The 24,870-nt window shown below is 44.9% G+C and overlaps 1 protein-coding gene across 2 annotated transcripts in view; it reads right to left on the bottom strand.

Annotated features, from left to right (window-relative positions):
- Positions 1-4,319: 4,319 nt before the first annotated feature.
- Positions 4,320-24,870, bottom strand: part of ALG14 (ALG14 UDP-N-acetylglucosaminyltransferase subunit) — a 105,102-nt gene continuing 84,551 nt past the window's right edge. Inside the window, exon 4 of one of the 2 annotated variants that reach the window (XM_029061939.2) lies at positions 4,320-4,747. In XM_029061939.2, coding sequence (XP_028917772.1) covers positions 4,517-4,747 — 231 coding nt within the window. In that variant the 3' untranslated portion in view covers positions 4,320-4,516. The remainder of the gene's footprint in view (positions 4,748-24,870) is intronic. The other variant, XM_029061940.2, reaches the window with a different exon arrangement.

Genomic DNA, 24,870 nt, shown 5'->3' with positions numbered 1-24,870 from the left:
CAAACCTGCCCGAGTTTCTGTTTCAATGCTCCGCGCCAGCAGGGAAATAAGGAGAAAGATTTGTAAGTGAGGAAAAATGCATTTCCCACCATTGCCTTGGGAACAGAGGAACAGCTCCTGCTTCTCCCATTAAGCCGGAGCTTCAGGGGACGGAATTCCAAGGAGAGGGCGATCTGAGGACTGCCCCTTCTTCTGGCTCAAAATGGGTCAAAAGTGTCCTAGTAAAAACCCTCCTCTGAGGGCCTTTTCTGCCACTGACTTCTCCGTCTCCCTAGGTCTCTCCGTGTGTCTCTGCAGACAGGGAGGGTCTCCTTTGACCCCTCCTGGTTCCCTTCCGTCTCTCTTGCTCTCTCACTTCACACTCCCGCAACGGGCAGCTGCCCGTGGCCCTTCTGCCTTCACATTCTTTGCTCTGGCTGTAGGCCGAAGTGGAATGTGATTTTCCTTCAAAGACTCAGACTCTTTTGAACTCTTCTAGTGTCAACAAAAGATAAGAGCTACTCAGTAGAGATGCTTATTAGGCTCCCTTTCCCCGAGAGGGCTCTGGAGGAGGAGAAGAGTGACCTAATTTCATTCCAAGAAGACAATCATGAGGAGATCACAGTTTTCTGATTTTTAACTACCATGTTATCAAACCGTGTGGACTGAGGCCCTCCCAAAGGAAGCTTGACTCATCTTCCTCCTGTGGGACTTTAGGCAAGTCACTTTAACTTCTCTGTGCCTCAGTTCCCTCATGTGCAAAATGGGGATTCAATCCCTGTGCTCCCTCCTACTTAGAATGCGAGCCCCACGTGGGACCTGATTATCTTATATGTTTCCCAGCGCTTAGCACAGTAAGCATATAGTAGTTTGGCACAGAGTAAGCGCTTAACCAATACCACAAATATTATCACTATTATTATTCATTCATTCATTCAATAGTATCTATTGAGCACTTACCATGTGCAGAGCACTGTACTAAGCGCTTGGAATGGACAAATCGGTAACAGATAGAGACGGTCCCTGCCCTTTGACGGGCTCACGGTCTAATCGGGGGAGACAGACAGACAAAATACAATAGCAATAAATAGAATCGAAGGGATGAACATCTCATTAAAACAATAGCAAATAAATAGAATCAAGGTGATGTACGTCTCTAACAAAATAAATAGGGTAATGAAAATATATGCAGTTATATCATTATTATATACATAGATTATATTATTCCTATCGGGGACCTCATTTCTGCCACAAACACCGTCCCACCTCCTTGCCGCTCCTGCTTCTGAGGCATCGTCGGGGTTAGGCGAGAGCTTCCTGCCTTGACTCTTGGATGTCCCCTTTGAAACAGCTGGATTTCTGACCAGACTCAGGCAAAAGACCTTCTGGCCGGTTGGCCTGGAGATAAAAATCTAGCAAGGAAGTAGGTGTGGGCAGGATGTGTGGTTTCTCTGGCTCTTATTTGAAGACTGATGTAGTTAATTTTTATGAACGGTCTTTTTACAGAGGAATAAGACCTGAATTCCAGAGAATTTTAATGGGAAGTTTAAGGTACAAACCGACCATTGATGCCCTTGATTTCAGAGGGAGTCAAAAAGACATCTTTCTTAGGCCAGCATGCTATAGGAAGATCTATTTTAAAACGTGCAGTAGGGAAAAAGCAGCTCCTTTTCTATTGTGAGTCCACAAAGCACAATTAGCCATTGACAATAACTCGCAGCATGGAATTGCTTTTGTTTCCCCAACCATCTGGACTTAGGCAGGAAACCCTGGTAAAACATGCTCCGTTCCACTGTTTCAAGAAGAAAATGTATGACCGGCGGCCCAATTTGAATAAGAGTTTTTTTTTCCCATGGTCTTTAGTGTTACTAAGCTAAGGTTTTTTTTTTTTTCCTTCCAGACATCTCTTCCTAGGGAATTCATTCAGGGATAGCCATTATCCAAGTTAAGGCTTTGCAAAACATCTGGAATACATGTTTCTGAAATAACTCTGAAATCCACCCTGTCACCATCCCTCTCCTCACCCGACTTTACAATCAATTAATCAATCGATCACTTGTATTTATTGAGCACTTACTGTGCGCGGAGCACTGTACTAAGCACTTGGGAGAGTACAGTATCACAGAGTTATGCCACAGGTCCAACAGAGTCGACCTAACTCCTCCTCAGGAACATTCTTTGTCACCCCAACTCCAGCTTCACGGCAATTAGGCACGTAGCCGTTAGACCGTAAGCCCGTCAAACGGCAGAGACTGTCTCTGTCTGTTGCCGACTTGTACATTCCAAGCGCTTAGTACGGTGCTCTGCACATAGTAAGTGCTCAGTAAATACTACTGAATGAATGAATGTCTGTTTCCCCATCTAGAATGTAAGCTCCTTGTGAGCAGAGAGCGTGTCTACCAACTCTGGCATATTGTGGAAAGCTCACTTCCTCCAGGAAGCCTTCCCAGATTGAGCCCCCCTTTTCTCTGTTCCTCCTCCCCTCCCCATCACCCCGACTCCCTCCCTCTGCTCTACCCCCCTCCTCACCCCACAACACTTGTCTATATCTGTACTTATTTATTCATTCATTCATTTATCTGTACCTTTTATTTTATTAATGATGTGTATATATCTATAATTCTATTTATTTATATTGAGGCTATTGATGCCTGTCTACTTGTTTTGTTTTGTTGTCTGTCTTCCCACTTCTAGACTGTGAGCTTGTAGTTGGGTAGGGATTGTCTCTATCTGTTGCCTGATTGTACTTTCCAAGCGCTTAGTACAGTGCTCTGCACACAGTAAGCGCTCACTAAATACCGTTGAATGAGTGAATGAATTCTCCCAGGCACTTAATATAGTAGTCTGCACACAATAAGAGCTCGATAAATATCATTGATTGAACTGACCAAAAAAACCCCATTTCCTCCTTCAAGTAATTATTCTTTTAGGAAAAAAAAGGCCTCCCTCCCTAGCCTCCAGTGGTTTGTTTTGATGGTATTTATTAAGCGCTTACTATGTGCTAGACACTGTATTAAGCGCTAGGGTAGACACAAGGTAATCAGGTGGGACTCGGTCCATGTGCCTCATGGGGCTCAGTGTTTTCATCCTCATTTGACAGATGGGGTAACTGAGGCCCAGAGAAGGGAAGTGACTTGCCCAAGGTCCCACAGCAGACAAGTAGCCGAGCCGGGATTAGAACCCAGGTCCTTCTGACTTCTGGGCCGGCGCTCTAGCCATTAGATCACGCGGTGAAGCGGAGCAGTCCCCGGCTTGGTTTTCCAGGTCTCTGTCGGGGTGAGACTGAATGAAGCTTCCATTTGAGGCTCAAGTCTCCAGTCAAGGCCCGAAGAGCTACTGCTTGGCGGATCTTTGGCCGTGTCACACGTATTCTAAGCCCTTCGCTGTTCAGTGATGTGCCTTTTTTCTGAAGGTGTTTCTCCAGCCAAAAATATATATGAATGTGTGTCCCGTTGACAGATGTGTTTACATTACTTTATGTATAGAACAGTGTTTGCCAAAAGAGGTTGAAATCCTAACCAGACCTACATGCGCTTCTCTCCGTCACAGATTCATTTTTAAATGGTTCAAGGTGAAAATATCATTTTCCACTAAAAAAAAAAAGTCCTTCCATCTCCAGGGTCTCTCTACTATATGTGCAATACACCTCCGAAGTGAAAAGGAGATTTTTCTGTAAGTAACATATATATACAGAAACTCCAATTCACCAAGACAGATGATGTTTTCATTTCTGTTGGCCTTGTTGCTATTCATTTTGGTCTTCTCACATGTGGCAGCACAACCCAGCCAAAATGTCGAACTCTGCAGTGACAGCGGATCTCTGTGATTTAAGGTGATTATGCTATTTCTCATCGATGCTTGAAAGGGCAACTTATAAACTAGCTATCACTCGGTCCTAAATGGGATACTCTTTTTGCGTTTAGCAAGTAATCAAAGGTGCATTTCGGATTGCAGAAATACTTTTGACAAGCCAAGAAGAAAAAGTGCTTCTGGTATATGCTTTGGGCTTTTGGAAGACTGTAGAATTTCAACGGTCAAGAAGCCAATTTAATATTAACTGCTTCTTTTGTGCTCCAAAGATTCTCCTGGGATTTCACTGCTTGTCTACAGGAAATAAGGCTTGTTGTTGCCAAATGAAAACTTTTTTTTTTGGTTCTAAACAATTTAGGATACCACAGCAAGTTGCATTACAGGAAATAATACAAATCACACTAGTCCCCATTTAGTTGCCGACAAATGATAAAGCTCATGTTACCAGATAATTAGCAGCTAATTAGTACTTGGTGATAAATAATTAAACTTGAAAGGCAATGAGGTTAATGATTCACAGAACTACAAGGTAGCCCTAAGTAATTATTTGTACTTTATTTACATCTTTTAACTGCATTTCCACTTTGAAAAAGAGTCCTTAGTTTCTTAACTAAAATATTTTCATTCTTGGTTTGGAGCAGCCAGTAAATTTATATTTTAAATGCAGAGTTCATTTCTTCATCGTCAAAATACTCTGTCGAATAGTGACATTTAAGTTTGGATTTTGTCACACTATTCGCCCAAGGTACACAGATTTAGGGTATTTTTCCTTTAGGTTCGGCCACTGGACAATGAAGTAATCTGAAAAGTAGTAAAGAATCTTTCCGGACAGAGATAAGGTTTCTACTCGGCAGAGGCTCTCAACGTAGACGATGATCACTTTCTTCACTCCCAAAATTCCAAGCAGAAGGGCAGATGCACAGATAGGAACACATGTTCCTGGACCATTACACAGAATCTAAAAGAAAGGGGAAAAAAATGTCCAAAGTGAAGTTCAGAGCCAGACATTATCAAACCGAATACTTGGTAAACTCGGGGGATTTGACATTGCCCGTTAAAGCTGTACAAGAGGTGAAGGGATGAATTTTCCAAGTTTTACATTACATCCTTTGCCTTGAATCCTTGGATCTAGTATCTTTTACTCCCAAACGCCAACCAAGAAGGTTCGGTTTCCATGTCGAGCTCGTCGTGGGCAGAGATTGTCACTGTTTATTGTTGCATTGTTCTTTCCCAAGCCTTAGTATAGTGCTTTAGCAAGCTTTCCCAAGCTTAGTATAGTGTTGCCGACTTGTTCATTCCAAGCGCTTAGTACAGTGCTCTGCACCTAGTAAGCGCTCAATAAGTACTATTGAATGAATGAATGCTTTGCACACAGTAAGCGCTTAATAAATACCATCGAATGAATGTCAATCAATACAATTCAGGGCTTAAAAAGGATCTTTAGACTGTAAGCTCTTCCTGCAGATTCTAAGTATCTTGTGGGCCGCCCTATCAACTCTGTTGTATAGTAATCGGTCAGTGGTATTTATTGAGCGCTTACTATTCATTCATTCAATAGTATTTATTGAGCGCTTACTAAGTGCAGAGCACTGTACAAGCGCTTGGAATATACAATTTGGCATGTGCAGAGAGTAATAATAATGTTGGTATTTGTTAAGCGCTTACTATGTGCAGAGCACTTTCTAAGCGCTGGGGGAGATACAGGGGAATCGAGTTGTCCCACGCGAGGCTCACAGTTAATCCCCATTTGGCAGATGAGGTCACCGAGGCACCGAGAAGTGAAGTGACTTGCCCAAGGTCACACAGCTGACAGGTGGCAGAGCCGGGATCGAACCCATGACCTCCGACTCCCAAGCCCGGGCTCTTTCCACTGAGCCACGCTGTACTTCACACTTGGAAGAGTACAACAGAATTAGTTCCCTGCCCATAACGAGCTTACATTCTAAAGTACTTTCCCAAGCACTTTAATAGAGTCCTCTGCACACAGTAAGCACTCAATAAATACCACCGATTGACTGATTGACATGAAGCGCTTGTTGGAATATCAAATGTTCGCCCCCTTTGCATTGGGCAGATTGCTGTTCTATCCCTCATCAAAGCTCATTGTGGGCAGGGAACGTGTCCATCAACTCTGTTATACTGTTAGAATTAGTCCCCCAAGTGCTTAGGACAGTGCTCTGCACCCAGCAATCCACTCAGTAAATACCAATGATGATGGTGATCAAAGGCCTTCTGAAATCACATCTCCTCCAGGAGGCTTTCTTTGATTAATCTCTCATCTCCCCACTCCATATGCCCAACTGCCACTTCAGTACTTTCATCACAACTAAGTGCTTTGGTATTCACTTCACTGCTGGTTAGTGGCTTAGTGGAAAGAGCCCGGACTTGGGAGTCAGAGGTCGTGGGTTCTAATCCCAGCTCTGCCACTTGTCAGCTATGTGATTTTGGGCAACTCACTTAATTTCTCTGTGCCTTAGTTACCTCATCTGGAAAATGGGGATTAAGACTGTGAGCCCCACATGGGACAACCTGATTAATAATAATGTTGGTATTTGTTAAGCGCTTACTACGTGCAGAGCACTGTTCGTTCATTCATTCAATAGTATTTATTGAGCGCTTACTATGTGCAGAGCACTGTACTAAGCGATTGGAATGAACAAATCGGTAACAGATAGAGACAGTCCCTGCCCTGTGATGGGCTTAAGTGCTGGGATAATACAGGGTAATCAGGTTAGGATAATACAGGGTAATCAGGTTGTCCCCCGTGAGACTCACATTAATCCCCACTTTACAGATGAGGTAACCGAGGCACAGAGAAGTGAAGTGATTTACCCACAGTCACACAGCTGGGATTCGAACCCATGACCTCTGACTCCCAAGCCCGGGCTCTTTCCACTGAGCCACGCTGCTTCTCTACATATGTACATATCTATAATTCTATTTATATATATTAATGGTGTGTATATATCTATAATTCTACTTATTTATATTGATGCTATTGATGCCTATTTACTTGTTTTGATATCTCCTTTCTCCCTTCTAGACTTGAGCCCGTTGTAGGCAGGGATTGTCTCTGTTGCGGAACTGTACTTTCCAAGTGCTTAGTACAGTGCTCTGAACACAGTAAGCACTCAATAAATACGACTGAATGAATAAATGAATGATCATTTCTTCAGAGTCAGACGACTGACTGTCACTTGGCTGCTGGGTGAACTTAGGCAATTCACTTCACTTCTCTGTGCCTCAGTTACCTCATCTAAAAGTGGGGATTAAGGCTGTGAGCCCCATGTGGGACATGGACTGCGTCCAGCCTAATTAGCTAATACCCAGGGCTTAGTAAGATGCCTGGTGTGTAGTAAGCACTTGACAAATGCCACTTGAAAAAAGAAAACAAAACAAAAAAACCTCAAAAAACTGACTGTGTTCCAAAACCCACTGTTTATGATCCTGCCTGACCCCTTGAATGTGAGCCCCGTGTGGGATAGGACATTCCGATGATATAAATGTATTGCATACACCCCACACCTAGCACAGTCTTGGTCCATAGTAAGTGCTTAAACACTGAATCTTCCACTCAGCTGGGCATCTACCTAATAATGTTGGTATTTGTTAAGCGCTTACTATGTGCAGAGCACTGTTCTAAGCGCTGGGGTAAACACAGGGGAATCAGATTGTTCCACGTGGGGCTTACAGTCTTAATCCCCATTTTACAGATGAGGGAACTGAGGCACAGAGAAGTTAAGTGACTTGCCCACAGTCACACAGCTGACAAGTGGCAGAGCTGGGATTCGAACTCATGAGCCCTGACTCCAAAGCCCGTGCTCTTACCACTGCGCCACGCACTATTGGTCTAGATCATTTTTTCCTGGGCTGCTGGTAACACCGGTATGTGGACTTGAAACTGAAAGTTTACTGGAGGTTGGAGAGACTACTACGGCATGGGAAGCAGCGTGGCTCAGTGGAAAGAGCCCAAGCTTGGGAGTCAGAGGTCATGGGTTCGAATCCTGGCTCCACCACTTGTCAGCTGTGTGACTGTGGGCAAGTCACTTCACTTCTCTGGGCCCAAGTTGCCTCATCTGTAAAATGGGGATTAACTGTGAGCCTCACGTGGGACAACTTGATTACCCTGTATCTACCTCAGCGCTTAGAACAGTGCTCTGCACATAGAAGGCGCTTAACAAATACCAGCATTATTATTACTATGGTTATTTTATTCAATTTTCTACATTCTCTACAAAGATATTCAGGCCATGTTTCCCCACTCCTCAAAAGACTCCGGTGGTTGCCCATCCACCTCCGCGTCAAACAAAAACTCCTCACCGCTGGCTTTAAAGCAGTCAATCGCCTCGCCCCCTCCTACTTCACCTCCTACTCTCCTACTACAACCCAGCCTGCACACTTTGCTCCTCTCATGCTAACCTTCTCACTCTACCTCCATCTCACCTATCTCACCGCCGACCCCTCGCCCACGTCCTGCCTCTGGCCTGGAACACCCTCCCTCCTCAAATCCTCCAGACAATTACTCTCCCTCCATTCAAAGCCTTATTGAAGGCGCAGCTCTTCCAAGAGGCCTTCTCAGACTAAGCCCTCCTTTCCTCTGCTCCCACTCCCTTCTGCGTCGTTCTGACTTGTTCCCTTTATTCATCCCCCCTCCCAGCCTCACAGCATTTATGTACAGATCTGTCATTTATTAATATTAATGTCTGTCTCCCCCTCTAGACTGTAAGCTCATTATGGTCAGGAAGTAGGGCCGTTTATTGTTATAGTGTCCTCTCCCAATACAGTACTCTGCACACACAAGGTGCTCAATAAATGCGGCTGAATGTATGAATAACAAAAACCATAATAATAATTATTAGTACTTTAACATGCTCAGCTCTAAGCCTGTCTCTACCGTAGAAATGACACTGATCTAACCTGATTGGGAGAGGATGCTCAGATCTGCCGTTCCGGGCCTGAGAAAAGAGGAAGCAGAAAGGATGCCGGCACCAATCCTGAGATACGATCCCGCTTCCTTCAAGCCCCTCTTCCCTCTGCCCAAAAAACCGAAAGTCTTTTGCGGAAATGGGTAGAGCACATTCCAAGAAGAGTCACCCGGAAATACTCCCTTCGAATGAAGTGAACTCTTAATTTACCCTTTCTGACGTCGACAAGCTTCAGCTGAGGAAGTCGAGTCTTTTGCACATCCTGTACCCTAGATCAAATGGTCAAGGTAGCAACTTCCTGTCCGACCGATCCTTTTTCCTTTCCACGTGGCACGTGCGAGACTCGGAAATGATTTTAGGTACATGGTTTTTCCTCGTCGTCTTGTTTCTTTTCTACTTGTTTCCTCCGAGTCTCGTGTTAAACGTAGGGTCTCCCGAGAGCCCTCGTGGACTTGGTAAACGGGCTCGGTCACGTTTGCACAGATTCGTTTTCTTTGGTCTGATGTTACGGAAGCAGGCTGGCTCATGGGCAGACTGTCCCACCGAGGCTTTGGTTAAGGGCTCAATGCTGGCAGAGAGAATAATTTTAGAGATGGATTAAGGAAATGGGGAACAGATTTTTAGCACGCCACTGAATTACACTGGGTTAGGAAAGCTTTATAAAGTGGAAGGTGGAAAAATGGTTAACGCTTTCAAAAGAATAGGGAGTGTCTTAAATGGGAAAAATTGGCTTGGATTCAGAGGTGTTATGTAACTCTTGGATTTTTGTATAGATCTGCCTATTAACTGGCCAATTCTTTTGTGTTAAATTGGCAAATGATATTTTCACTGTGACCGAACTACGATATTCTCTTCCTTCTACATGCACTTAAATATTAAACAGCTGTCTTTTTTGTCGGCCTGGGTAGCAATATTTTTTACTTTTACGGACATTATTTTACAGTGCCTGTTTGCACTCAATTTGTGCATAAGAACTCAAGTGTTTTTCAGCAGGGACCTCTCATTCCAGAATTCTTAAACCACAAGAATCTCTTGGTGTGGGATTCTAGGCAAATCTCCTTTGTTTTGGAGAGAGGAATATGGAGAGGCAGAGAGAGACACAGAAAATTTCACTCACATTAAATCAGCCTTACCAATGGGATGAAAACAATCATCACCATCATCATCAACAACGCTTATTGATCACTTACTGTGAGCAGAGCACTGTTCTAAGAACTTGGGGAAACGAACTAAATCAATCAATCAATGGCATTTATTGAGTGCTTACTATGTGCAGAGCACTGTACTAAGTGCTTGGGAGAGAACAATTCAACAGAATTAGCAGACGGTTCTCTGCCCATACAAGCTTACAAGAAGTAAAAGACAAGAACCTTTCACTTAAGGGGCTTAGCTGCCTGGAACCATTTTCTTAACTCACTTGCCATGACTTCATAATAAAAGCCCTGATTAAGAAATGGTATTTATTGAGCATTTACTCTGGCAGAGCACTGAACTAGAGAAGCAGCTTAGTGGAAAGAGTTCTGATCGTGAGTTCTGATCCCGGCTCTGCCACTTGCCTGCTGTGTGACCTTGGGCAAGTCACTTCACTTCTCTGCGCCTCAGTTACCTCATCTGTAAAATGGGGATTAAGGCTGTGAGCCTCTCGTGGGACAACCTGATTACCTCGTATCTACCCCAGCACTTAGAACAGTGCTTGGCACATAGTAAGCGCTTAACAAATACCATCGTCATTATTATTATTTACTAAGTGCTTGGGAAAGTACAATACAGAGTTGGTAGACTTGTTCCCTGCCCACAAGGAGCTTACGGTCTACAGGGCGAGACGCTCATTTAAAATAGATTAGGGATAGGGGAAGTAGTACAGTAAAGGAATAGTTACAGAAGTACTGCCGGGCTGGGATGAGAAGTTGGTACCCAGCCAAGTGCTTGGTCAATGCAGACCAATGCCACCCCCGCTTTACCTCTCCGCAGCTAAACCCTCTTTTTCCCCTTTTCCCTCTGCTCCTCCACCTCTCCCTTCCCTTCCCCACAGCACTGTACTCGTCCGCTCAACTGTATATATTTCCATTGCCCTATTTATTTTGTTAATGAATTGTACATCGCCTCGATTCTATTTAGTTGCCATTGTTTTTACGAGAAGTTCTTCCCCTTGACTCTATTTATTGCCATTGTTCTTGTCTGTCCATCTCCCCCGATTAGACCGTGAGCCCGTCAAACGGCAGGGACTGTCTCTATCTGTTGCCAACTTGTTCATCCCAAGCGCTTAGTACAGTGCTCTGCACATAGTAAGCGCTCAATAAATACTATTGAATGAATGAATGAATGCAGAGGGGAAAGTGGATAGAAATAAAGGCCTCAGTCTGGAAAGGTCTCTTGGGGAAGGTATGATTCCAGCCTCCATTGCACAACTTTCTGTGTATCTCACTTCTTCACCATCTATCCTGTTTCAACCCCCACGGCATCCTACAAATCTAAACACCTCCACCCACATCCACACGGGAAGAGCCTTAGGGAGAGCTGGAGAGCTGGAATGTGGGAAGGGGGCAGAAGCAAAAACGGGTGGTCTCGGACTCTCCGGCAGTCCCCCTGGTACCCCAGGGCGAAGGCTCTCCAGACCTTGGAGGCCTTGGAATTGGGACAGTTTGATTTACTGGGCTCAGTCAGTCAATTATATTTACTGAGCTCCTACTGTGTGCAGAACACTGTACTAAGCGCTTAGGAGAGTATGGTACAACGGAAACATTTTCTGCCCACAGCGAGCTTACAGTCTAGAGGGGGAGAGAGACATTAATATAAATAAATGACAGATGTGTACCTAAGTGCTGTGGAGCTGGGAGGGGGTAATAAATAAAAGGGACGAGTCAGGATGACGCAGAAGGGAGTGGAAGAAAAGGAAAAGAGGGTTTAGCCAGGGAAGGCCTCTTGGAGGAGACGTGCCTTCAATCACACTTTGTATGGCAGGGCAGTAATTGTCTGTCGGATATGAAGAGGGAGGGTGTTCCAGGACAGAGGCAGAATGCGGGTGAGAAGTCGGTGGCGAGACAGACGAGATCAAGGAACAGAGAGATGGTTAGCATTAGAAGAGAGAAGTGTGAGGTGAGGTAGGAGGGGGCAAAGTGATCGATTGCTTTAAAGCCAATGATGAGAAATTTCTATTGATGTGGAGGTGGATGGGCAATCACAGAAGTTTCTTGAGGAGTAGGGAAACACGGCCTGCCAAGGGGCCTTCCCAGACTGAGCTCCCCTTTTCCCTCTGCTCCCTCTACCCCCGCCTTCACCTCTCCGCTGCTAAACCCTCTTCTCCCCTCTCTCCCTCTGCTCCTCCCCCTCTCCCGTCCCATCCCCTCAGCACTGTACTCGTCCGCTCAACTGTATATATCTTCATCACCCTATTTATTTTGTTAACGAGATGTACATCACCCTGATTCTATTTATTTGCTATTGTTTTAATGACATGTTCATCCCCTCGATTCTATTTATCGCCATTGTTCTCGTCTGTCCGTCTCCCCCGATTAGACCGTGAGCCCGTCAAAGGGCAGGGACTGTCTCTATCTGTTACCGATCTGTACATTCCAAGCGCTTAGTACAGTGCTCTGCCCATAGTAAGCGCTCGATAAATACTGCTGAATGAATTTCTGTAGAAAAATGATCCGGGCAGCAGAGAAAAGTATGGCCTGGAGTGGGGAGAGTCAGGAGGCCGGGAGGTCCGCAAGAAGGCTCATACCATAATCAAGGCGGATGGGATCAGTGATTGGATTAAGGTGGTAGCAGTTTGGATGGAGAGGAAAGGGCGGATTTTAGTGATGTTGCGAAGGTGGGGATGACAGGATTTAGTGATGGATTGAATATGTGGGTTGAATGAGAGAGAGGAGTCAAGAATAAACCAAAGTTATGGGCTTGTGAGACAGAAAGGATGACTTGAGCGCTTACTGTGTTCAGAGTACTGTACTATTCTTTCATTCATTCATTCAGTAGTATTTATTCAGCGCTTACTATGTGCAGAGCACTGTACTAAGCGCTTGGAATGGACAAGTCGGTAACGGATAGAGATAGTCCCTGTCCACTGACAGGTTTACAGTCTAATCGGGGGAGACAGACAAGAACAACAGCAATAAATAGAATCGAGGGGACGTACATCTCATTAAAACAGTAGCAATAAATAGAATCAAGGGGATGTACATCTCATTAACAAAATAAATAGGGTGATAAAAATATATACAAATGAGCAGATGAGCACAGTGCTGAGGGGAAGGGAGAGGGGGAGGAGCAGAGGGAAACGGAGGGCGGGGGAGGGGGCTCAGCTGAGGGGAGGCGAAAGGGGGGACAGAGAGGCAGCAGAGGGAAAAGGGGAAGCTCAGTGTGGGAAGGCCTCTTGGAGGAGGTGAGCTCTCAGTGGGGCTTTGAAGAGGGGAAGAGAATGAGTTTGGCGGAGGTGAGGAGGGAGGGCGTTCCAGGTCAGCGGGAGGATGTGGGCCAGGGGTCGACGGCGGGATAGGAGAGAATAATGCAGTACAAGAGTTAGTAGAAGCATTCCCTGCCCACGACGAGCTCACAGTCTGATGTGTTCATTCAACTGTATTTACTGAGAGCTTACTGTGTGCAGAGCACTGTATTAAGCACTTGGAAGAGTACAAGAGAAGGAGAAGCAGAGAAGCAGCATGACCTAGTGGCAAGGACATGGGCTTGGGAGGCAGAGGTTGTGGGTTCTAATCCTGGCTCTGCCACTTGTCTCCTGTGTGACCTTGGGCAAGTCACTTCACTTCTCTGGGCCTGTTACCTCATCTGTAAAATGGGGATTAAGACTGTGAGCCCCACATGGGATAACCTGATTACTCCAGTGCTTATAACAGTGCTTGGCACAAAGTAAGCATTTAACAAATACCATCATTATTATTACTGTTATTCTCTGTGCCTCAGTTCCCTCATCTATAAAATGGGGAGTGAGACTGTGAGCCCCATGTGGGACAGGGACTGTGTCCAACCTGATTACCTTGTATCTACCCTAGCAGTTAGAACCGTGCCTGGCTTTTAGTAAGAGCTTAACAAATGCCATCGTTATTATTATTATTAGAATACCACAAGAGAGAACACTACAACAATAAATAGTGACCAGAAGTCCTCATTTGGTCACACAGTCCTGAAATTCTGATTAACCAATCATTCAGTGGCATTTCTTGAGTGCTAAACATGTGCAGAGCACTGTACTGAGCACTTGGGAGAGTATAATATCAGGGAGTCGGTAGACACGTTCCCGGCCCACAACGAGCCAACAGTCTAGAGGAGCAGCGTGGCTCAGTGGAAAGAGCCCGGGCTTGGGAGTCAGAGGTCATGGGTTCTAATCCCGGGTCCGCCACTTGTCAGCTGTGTGACTGTGGGCAAGTGACTTCACTTCTCTGGGCCTCAGTTACCTCATCTGGAAAATGGGGATTAAGACTGTGAGCCTCATGTGGGACAACCTGATGACCCTGTATACCCCAGCGCTTAGAACAGTGCTCTGCACATAGTAAGCGCTTAACAAGTACCAACATTATTATTATTATTATCCAAAACATGGCCTCACTGCGGTCTCCCTTTGGTTGGACGGCAGCAGCAGAGGAGGCCATGGCTGTGAAATACCCTTCCCCACTGTTCTTATCCCGTGGGGTCCGTTCCATCTCCACCTCCAGGAACTGCATTCATTCATTCATTCATTCATTCATTCATTCAATCAATTGTATTTATTGAGTACTCACTGTGTGAGGAGAACTGGACTAAGCGCTTGGGAGAGTCAATACAACAACCTGCCCACAACGAGCAGAAATGACCTCAGAAATCATGGCTGACATGGGAGAGGCAGGGGAGCAGTAGATGGTGGAAAGCAGAGATTGAGGCACCAAATCTCAGTGGAAAGAGCCTGGGCTTCGGAGTCAGGCGTCATGGGTTCGACTCCCGGCTCTGCCACTTGTCAGCCGTGTGACTGTGGGCAAGTCACTTAACTTCTCGGTGCCTCAGTTACCTCATCTGTAAAATGGGGATTAACTGTGGGCCTCACGTGGGACAACCTGATTACACTGTATCCACCCCAGCGCTTAGAACAGTGCTCGGCACGTAGAAAGCGCTTAACAAATACCAACATTATTATTAAATCTACCAATAATAATAATAATTGTGGCCTTTGTTAAGCGCTTACTATATGCCAAGCACTGTACTGGGCGCTGAGGTAGATGCAATACTCATTCAATCATTCATTCAACTGAATTTGTTGAGCACTTACTGCGTGCAGAGCACATCCGAAGAACTTGGGAGAGTACGACAGAATAATAAACAGACACATTCCTTGCCCACAATGAGCTTACAGTCTAGAGGGGGAGCTAGGCATTAATATAAATCATAATAATAATAATAATGTTGGTATTTGTTAAAGTGTTTACTTTGTGCCAAGCACTGTTCTAAGCGCTGGGGTAGATACAGGGTCATCAGGTTGTCCCACGTGAGGCTCACAGTTAATCCCCATTTTGCAGATGAGGTAACTGAGGCACAGAGAAGTTAAGTGACTTGCCCACAGTCACACCAGTGACAAGTGGCAGATCCGGGATTTGAACTCATGACGTCTGATTTCCAAGCCCATGCTCTTTCCACTGAGCCACGCTGCTTCTCTAAATAAATAAATTACAGATATACAATCAGATTGGACACAGTCCCTGTCCCATGTGGATTTACTGTCTAAGAGGGAAGGAGGGAGACTACGTATTTAATCAGACCAGTGCTCTGCACATGGTAAGCGCTCAAAAAATAGGATCAACTGATTGACAGTCCTCATTTTACAGATGAGGTACCTGAGGCACAGAAAGGTTAATTGACTTGCCCACGGCCACACAGCAGGCAAGTGGCAGAACCACAGTTAGAGTCTAAGACCTTGGACACCAAAGTCCTCTTTTCTCTTCCATCTCTTTGTTTCTCTCCCTCTCCGTCTCTGCCTCTCTCTTTCCTTTCTCTTCCTCTCTTCCTGACCTTCTTCTCCTTCCTCATCTCAGACACTGGCCCTGCCCTCTGTTCGACTTCATGCTTTGCAAAATATAGTCACCTAATCCTGGGGAAAGGACATCTCACAGGCTACAGTGACCTCAAATCTCTTGTTTGTTTGGTGAGCGTCAACAATTTAAGGTTAATCACTTTTTGGGTAGCAAAAACTGGCTGTGACTTTTGCCACTTAATATCCTTTTATCACAAAAATCAACACCTGCCTGTGAAGTACTGCACATAAATTTGAAGTCGTATTTTATTGGCATGTGAAATTCCTAGAGAAAACTGAAGACACACTCTTGCATGAGGTAAACTCTCTGCAGAAATCATGAGACAGTTTAATAGCTCTCCATTCTCTATAAATGCCAACGGGTCTAATTTAGCGAATTATGTATACTGCCTCAGTTAACCTACCATCCGTACAACGACAGTGCAAAACTTCCCTTTCCCTCACAACCGCATTTTATTTAACTTCTCAGTTTCTTTTGCAGTAAATTATAAAGAACACAGTCCAGGGACATTAGGAATGGAGTGGAATTTTAAAATGTGATCTCATCATTCCAGTTGAAGCTCATCTCAAACAGAACGGGTTTTAAAACAGTTCCCTTGCTTGCTGTTCTTTGGATACAATGCTTTTATCACACTCCTCTATTCCCTGATCAGAGATGGATCAGAAAGGCTTTCAAACTAAATAAATGCACTGTCATATAAAAGGTTCTTCATGGCAACACACAGGGCAGTGAAACCCAACAACAAAGCATTTCATCATCGATGGTATTTATTGAGCACTTACTGTGTGCCGATCACTGTACTAAGCACTTGTGGAGAGTACAACACATCAGAGTTGGTAGACACATTCCCGCCCACAGTGAGCTGACAGTGTAGAGGGGAAGACTGTCCTTCAGAAATTAGATCTCTCATTCAATTATATAGGAGATCATGACCTGGGCCAGGGCAGAATATATATTGTAAATACAAATACAAGAAGTGACAGACTGGAAATTGTCCAATAAATTAAAGGAGTTTAGGGATCTTACTTCAGGCCCAAAATACACACCTTATCTTTTCTCAAGAGCAGTTCCCCTTCCCATGGAACTATCTGGACAATTATCCAGATCCAATTCAACATTTTTTTTTCTGCTGGGATAACTTGGGCACACCCTGAGATGGCGTAGTGGATACAGCATGGACCTGGGAGTCATAAGGTCATGGGTTCTAATCCCGGCTCTCCCATCACTTATCTGCTGGGTGACCTTGGGCAAATCACTTAATTTCTCTGTGCCTCAGCTACCTCACCTGAAAAATGGGGATTGAGACTGTAAGCTCCATGCGGGACAGGGACTGTGTCCAACCCGATTTGCTTGTATCCACCCCTGCGCTCAGTACGGTGCCTGGCACGCAGTATGCGCTTAATGAATATCACAATTTTTTTCTTTTTTTCCTGCGGCAGACTTCCCCAGGTTACTGTTCTGAGGGGCAGCGTCTTTTCAAGGCTGTCACCCAGATGGGCAAATAGCAGGAAGGGATCCCAAAATGCCAAGCCCTGAGCCCGGGCAGCCCTCTCTGCCAATTCCTTCTTTCCTCCACAGAAAGGAGCTGCCATCTAGAGGAAACGGTTACAGAAAGTGCTTGGAGGGGGAAGAACGGTTGGAGCTAACTGGGGAAAGCTTCCTGATGAAACTGCGTCTTGACCCGTGATTTAAAAGAGGGGCTGTGGACGTGAAACAATTTCAGTACAACCTGAGAATTCAAATCAACAGCAGAGGTATTTTATTTTATCAGGCTTCTCACACCTTGTTTTTCAATCAGCACTTTCATGTTTCCAAAGTGCTCCTGCCATCAGTGATCTCATTTTCTCACAACGTTCCTGTGAGGAGCGGTGGGTATTATCATTCCCATTTTACAGATGAGGAAACTGAGGCCCAGAGAGGGTAAATGACCCAGCAGTAACAAAGGGATAAAGCAGTTAGAGCCAGGACCAGAATCCAAGGCTTCTACCAGGCCCACACTCTCTACATTGGACAATGCTTCCCTCACATGCGTCATCCTCATACCCCTGGTTTAATAATAACATTAATAGTGATGGTATTTGTTAAGTGCTTACCCTAATAATAATAATATGGTATTTGTTAAGTGCTTACTATATGCAGAGCACTGTTCTAAACACTGAAAGATACTATGCGCCAAGCACTGTTCTAAGCGCCGGGGGGGATACAAGGTAATCAGGCTGTCCCACGTAGGACTCACAGTCTTAATCCCCATTTTCCAGATGAGGGAATTGAGGCACAGAGAAGTTAAGTGACTTGCCCAAAGTCACACAGTTGACAAGTGGCAGAGCCGGGATTAGAACCTATGATCTCTGACTCCCAAGCCTGGGCTAGAAGGGCTGGTGAAAATCCCCCACAGCTGATTATGTGACCCTCATCTGCAAAGGGGTTTATAAATGGTCGATATCATCTGTATAAAGTGGCCAGATACCTCACATTAGGTGATATGGTCATGACATTTTGACCACTTCCTTGTCACCCAAATTATGGCCAGCAGGTCATTCATTCATTCATTTATTCATATTTATTAACCGCCAAGTGTGTGCAGAGTACTGTACTAAGCGCTAGGGAAAGAATATTACAACAATAAACAGTACGATCCAACAGTAAACAACAAATCAGCCCATCAATGGCATTTATTGACTGCTTACTAGGTGCAGAGCACTGGACTGTATGGGGAAGCAGCGTGGCTTAGTGGAAAGAGCAGTCAGAGGTCATGGATTCTAATCCTCATTCTGCCACTTGTCTTTGGCTCAGTGGAAAGAGCACGGGCTTAGGAGTCAGAGGTCATGGATTCTAATCCCAGCTCCGCCACTTGTCAGCTGTGTGACTTTGGGCAAGTCACTTAACTTCTTGGTGCCTCAGCTCCCTCATCTGTAAAATGGGGATTAAGACTGTGAGCCTCATGCTAATTACCTTGTATCTACCTCAGTGCTTAGAACAGTGCTCGGCACATAGTAAGCGCTTAACAAATACCAACATTATTATTATTATTATTGTTATTCTGTGTGACCTTGGGCAAGTCACTTCACTTTTCAGTACCTCAGTTCCCTCTGCCATTTGTCAGCTGTGTGACTTTGCGCAAGTCACTTAGCTTCTCTGTTTCTCAGTTACCCCATCTGTAAAATGGGGATTAAGACTGTGAGCTCCACGAGGGACAACCTGTTTACCTTGTATCTACCTCAGCGCTTAGAACAGTGCTTGGCACACAGTAAAAACTTAACAAATACCATCATTATTATTGTACTCTTCCAAGCATGCAGTACAGTGCTCTGCACACAGTAAGCACTCAATAAATATGATCGATTGCTTGATCCCTCTTTGCCTCTCCGCCTCTCTTCTCTCCCTTTCCTTTAGATCCTGCCTTCTTCCATTTTGTGCTCAGAAAAATGCATTCACATCAGGCTCCTGGCAAACAAAAAGTTTTGTCACTAAATTCTTATAGCAACTGATCACTGTTCTTTAAGATTTCTAAACTCTTTTCATGAAAGTTTTAAGACTCCCCTCCCCACGGCCTCCAGTGAGACGAAGCAAAACAGACTCGATTCTTCAGAGGTGGTTTATCTGCCCTGGCAACTTGTCTCTGGCTTAGTTTTTACAAAACTGAGAAGCCAGCACTCACAAACACCAATCATTGAAAAAAAACACCAAAAAACCAAGATTGAAATTTTTTTTGGTAGGGGAGGGGAGAAGAGGAATCCTTCAACTCCTGGGTTCCGAGTGGGCGGGAAGCAGAAAGTAAGTTCCTTTCCCCAGCTCTTAGTTTTACTGCTTTGAGCCTTTCTTTGTCTCTTCGAATGGGGTCCTGCTTTCGGCCAGTTATAAATTCACCTTCCTTAAACCTCTATTTTTCTCTCTCCCTTTCTAGGGAACCCTAACGTCAGCTAATCCCAACCGATCTATTAAAATCTTCTCCAGTGCAACTATGAGTAAATCTCTGCCCCTCTTAGGTGCGAACAGCAATTGTTTTTTCAACCAAATTGGATTGCTGCTCATTAGATTATGAATTGTTTACTTCTCTGGGGTGAAGATCGGACTAGACAGACTGCCTGGCACCCTGCTGATGCCAAGAGCAGCAAAAGCAGTAGGATCTGCCAATAGAGGGAGGGAGGAGAAAAGAAAGAGATGAAGATGAAGTAGTGGAAACACAAAGGGGAAGGGGGAGAGGAGAAAGCCATGAAAATCCCCAAGAACAAAGGCTGGGAAAAGGGGAAAACACAAATATTTCTGAAGGAAAATGAAATGCTTAAGGGCAAACCACCAGGCCCTGAGATGGATTTTACATTTTAGCTGTCCCGATCATTAATAGGCACCTAATCTGAGCCAGGAACCACGAAGAACTCGGAAACGAAATCCAGAGTTTAAGGGCCTGAAGGAGACAGCCCTCCAGCCGAAAATCAAGGCAACGACGGCATCTGTTTTTCAGTCAGCCAGTGGCATTTCTTGAGTGCTTACTGTGTGCACAGCACTGTAATAATAATAATAATAATGACGGTATTTGCTAAGTGCTTACTATGTGCCAAGCAGTGTTCTAAGCGCTGGGGAGAGTACGCCATAACAGAGTTGGTAGGTACCTTCCCTGCCGGCGACGAGGGGTCAGAGAAGCAAAGTGAAAGACTTGTGGCTTATCACAGTTCTATTCTGAGTTGAAATAGTTGCCTTCTGAGTGCAACTGGTTGGTTTCTGGTTTGAGTGTTTGCAAACACTGAGCCTCTTCTGTAAGAAAAGAGGCCACTCTGCCGCCCTAGGATTTCTACTGCCACCGAAGCTGAAAAGATGAAGCCCAGGGCTAGATCTGCACACAAAGAATTTTCTGACACTGAGCTCACTACAGATGAAAGCTGCTTCAAGTACGAGCACCCCAAAGTTTTAGAATGACAGTGGCAAGCTAAAATACTGAAACCACAGCCCTCTCTGTCTGCAGAGATTAAGCATCGAGGAAAAAAAATCAGCAAAATGGAAAAACTGGATGCTTTACATATATATTTTAAAAGCCATAATTATATATTGCTATAGCCCACCTAAGATATTTAAAAGAGAGAAACCAAAAGCAGGACGACATTACGGATTTGAATTTTACAGTTTGGGTGAAACGGACTAGATGACTGGGGAACTGAACTTTTGTGGAGTGTGCCTTAATCTTTTTCAGCACCCCAGAAATGATAAAGTCCTAGAGAGAAGGGAAATAGATATCATCCCGACTTGGAGTTGGAGATATGAGGCAGAAGCCCAATCAAAGGGGTGCGTAGGCGGGAGATTTTTCCATAGTGGGTGTGGAAATGCTTCACAGGTTAGATCACTCTTTATGGCCAAATAGTTCAAAAACACCCGTCTGAAGGAAATAGAGGCATCATTTTTCACTTTGAAAGAGTGTAAAACTGCTTACTACACCAAACAGGTTAAGATAGCCAACTCTAATATGTATTTCTGGGAATGGTGCATTCAATTTCCATTTGTTAAACTTCAATGTTATGGGTTTTTTCATGCTCCCCCTAAGAAAATTAAAAGCTCACCCTCCTCAATATCTACTTGGGAATACGATTAGCATAAGAAAGTTCTGATTAGGAATTTTCTTTTACCATCCCCAATCCCATTGGGCCCCATTATCACCCCACACTGACATAATCACCAACCGATAAGTCCTGATCAATTGTGTTAATGACCTAACCAAGCTCCTCTTCCTCTAAGGCCCAGCCTGCACTTTTAGCTCCAAACTATTCACTGTACCTCCATCTCAACTCCCTCGCTGTCAACCCCTTGCTCTTGTCCTCCCTCCTGCCTGGAACTCACTCACTCCCCCACTTACTCGATAAATCGATCGTATTTATTGAGCGCTTACTACGTACAGAGAAGCAGCGTGGCTCAGTGGAAAAGAGCCCAGGCTTGGGCGTCAGAGGTCATGGGTTCTAATCCTGGCTCCACCGCTTGTCAGCTGTGACCTTTGGCAAGTCACTGAACTTCTCTGTGCCTCAGTTACCTCATCTGGAAAATGGGGATTAAGATTGGGAGCCCCTTGTGGGACAACCTGATCACCGTGTATCCCCCCAACGCTTAGAACAGCGCTTTGTACATAGTAAGCGCTTAACAAATACTAGCATTATTATTATTATGTACCTAGCACTTGGGATGTGTGGTACTCTTCCCATGCGCTTATTCCAGTGTCCTGCACATAGTAACTGCTCAATAAATATGATGGATTGATAGAGAATTCAATATGACAGAGTTGGTAAATGGGTTTCCTAACAACAAAGAGCTTTCAGTCGCACATATATCTGACAGACCACGACTCTCCCTATATTCAAAGGCCAACTAGAAGCGTGTTGCCTCCAAGACGTCTTCCCTGATGATAAACATTTTAGTTCCCCATCCTATTCTCCCTCCCTAATGTGTCACTCATGCCCTTAGGCCTCTATCCCATAAGCACTTTGATACTCAACCTGCCCCCAGCCTCAGAGGACACATACACTAATCACTATACTGTGCTGCTTCCCCTATCTATAATTATTTTAATGCCGGCCTGGCCATTAGATTGCAAACTCTTTGAGGGCAGGGCTAATGAGAAGCGGCTTGGCCTAGTGGAAAGAGGACAGGCTTAGAAGTCTTGGGTTCTAATCCCAGCTCTGCCACTTGTCTGCTGTATGGCCTTGGACAAGCCACTTCACTTCTCTGGGCCTCAGTTCCCTCATCTGTAAAATGGGGATTAAGACTGTGAGCCTCACGTGGGACAACCTGATTGCCCTGTGTCTACCCCAGCGCTTAGAACAGTGCTCTGCACATAGTAAGTGCTTAACAAATACCAACATTATTATTATTATTACCTCATCTGTAAAATAGGGATTAAGACTGTGAGCCCCAGGTGGGACGGGGACTGCGTCCAACCCAACTTGCTTGTATTCACCTCAGCGCTTAGGACAGCCTGGCACATAGCCAGTTCTTAAAAAATACCATTATTATTATTACTATACGGGTTCCACCACTTGTCTGCCATGTGACTTTAGGCAAGTCACTTAATTTCTCTGCGCCTGCTTCCTCATCTGCACAATGGGGATTCCGTATCTGTTCTCCCTCTTTAGATTGAGCCCTGTGGAAGATCTCCTTATCTTGTCATTCATTCAATCACATTTACTGAGCACTTACTGTATGCAGAGCACTTACTAAGTGCTCAGGAGAATACAATATAACAATAAACTGACACCTTTCCTGCCCACAAGGAGCTTATCTGCATCCAACCCAGCACCTAGCACCACAGTTATTATTATATTAACATCTAAACCATCTCAATTGTACTGTATCTCCCCAGGGTTTAGTAGAGCGCTCTGCAGACAGTAAAAGCTCATGAATGTTACTGATTGATTGGAATTTATCATGCACTATCAAATATTTATTGAGTGTGTATACTGTGTGCTCGGGAGAGTACATGGCAGCGTAGTGGATAGAGCAAGGGCCTGGGAAGCAGAAGGTCATGGGTTCTAATCCCGGTTCCGCCACTTATCTGATGTGTGACGTTGGGCAAGTCACTTTACTTCTCTATGCCTGTCACCTCAACTGTAAAATGGAGATTGAGATTATGAGCCCCAAATGGGACAAATACCGTGTCCAACCCATAGCAGCGTGGCTCAGTGGCAAGAGCCTGGGCTTGGGAGCCAGAGGTCATGGGTTCACATCCCGCCTCAGCCACGTGCCAGCTGTGTGACCTTGGGCAAGTCACTTAACTTCTCTGTGCCTCAGTTACCCCATCTGTAATATGGGGATTAAGGCTGTGAGCCCCACCTGGGACAAACTGGTTACCCTGTATCTCCCCCAGCGCTTAGAACGGTGCTTGGCACATTGTAAGCGCTTAACAAATACTAACATTAACCCGATTTGCTTGTATCTACCCCAGCACTTTGTACAGCGCCTTGCACACAGTAAGTGCTTAATACCAAAATTATTATTATCATTAGTTATTGAGTGTGTATGGGTGTGAGCACTGTACTGAGCACTTGGGAGAGTATAGTGCAACAGAGTTGGCAAACACGTTCACTGGTAACAGTTCCCTTCTTCCCTCCTTGACTGCCATTTTCAACTGTTCACTTTCCAACATCTTCCCCACTGCTTTCAAACATGCTTCTGTAACCCCAAACCCTATCCTAAAAAAACCCTCTACCACACAGCTCCCTCCAGTTATCACCCCATCTCCCTCCTACCATTCCTCTCCAAACTTCCTGAGAGAGTTGCTTTCTCCACTTCCTCTATTCCAATTCTCTCCTTGTTTCTCTTCCAATCTCTTCCCCCTTCACTCCATAAAAAAAGCCCTCTCCAGCATCACCAATGACCTTCTCCTCACCCAATCCGACGGCCTCTATCCTAACCTTCCTAGACCTCTCAGCTACCTTCAACACTGCAGACCACCCCCTTCTCCTTGAACCTTTTTCAAACTTGGGTTGTCCTCCTATCTCTCTGAATGCTCCGTCTCAGTTTCTTTTGCTGGCTTCTCTTCTGCCTCCCACCCTCTGACAATAGAGGATCCCTCAAAGCTCAGTTCTGGGTCCCCTTCTATTCTCCATCTACACCCACTCCCTTGGAGAACTCACCATGACTTCAACTGCCATCTCTATGTGGATGATTCCCAAATCTACATCTCCTGCCCTGACCTCTCTCCCTCTCTGCATTTTCACATCGCATCCTGCCTCAGGACATCTCTATCTGCATATCCCACTGTCACATCAAACTAAACTTGTCGAAAATTGAATGTCTTATTTTCCCACCCAAACCCTGTCCCCTCCCTGCATTGTCTACTCACTTGGACCTGTGACCTTAGGGCATTTGATATTTTGTCCCACCCTCAACCTCAAAGCACCTACATAAATATCTTTAAATTAAATATTACAGATCAAATAATCATATTTATTGAGCGCTGACAGTGTGTACATCACTGTACTAAGCACGTGGGAGAGTACGACGCAACAATATAACAATATCACATTCCCTGCCCACAACAAGCTTAGAATCCACAGGAGGAGACAGACATCCAATATAAATACATAAATTAAGGATATGTACATAAGTGCTGTGGGGCTGGGGCAGGGGATGAATAAAGGGAACAAGTCAGGATGACAGAGAAGGGA

Source organism: Ornithorhynchus anatinus, chromosome 4 (genome assembly GCF_004115215.2).
Source record: "Ornithorhynchus anatinus isolate Pmale09 chromosome 4, mOrnAna1.pri.v4, whole genome shotgun sequence".
NCBI classification, from domain to species: domain Eukaryota; kingdom Metazoa; phylum Chordata; class Mammalia; order Monotremata; family Ornithorhynchidae; genus Ornithorhynchus; species Ornithorhynchus anatinus.
This window is presented reverse-complemented; position numbering and strand designations above follow the sequence as displayed.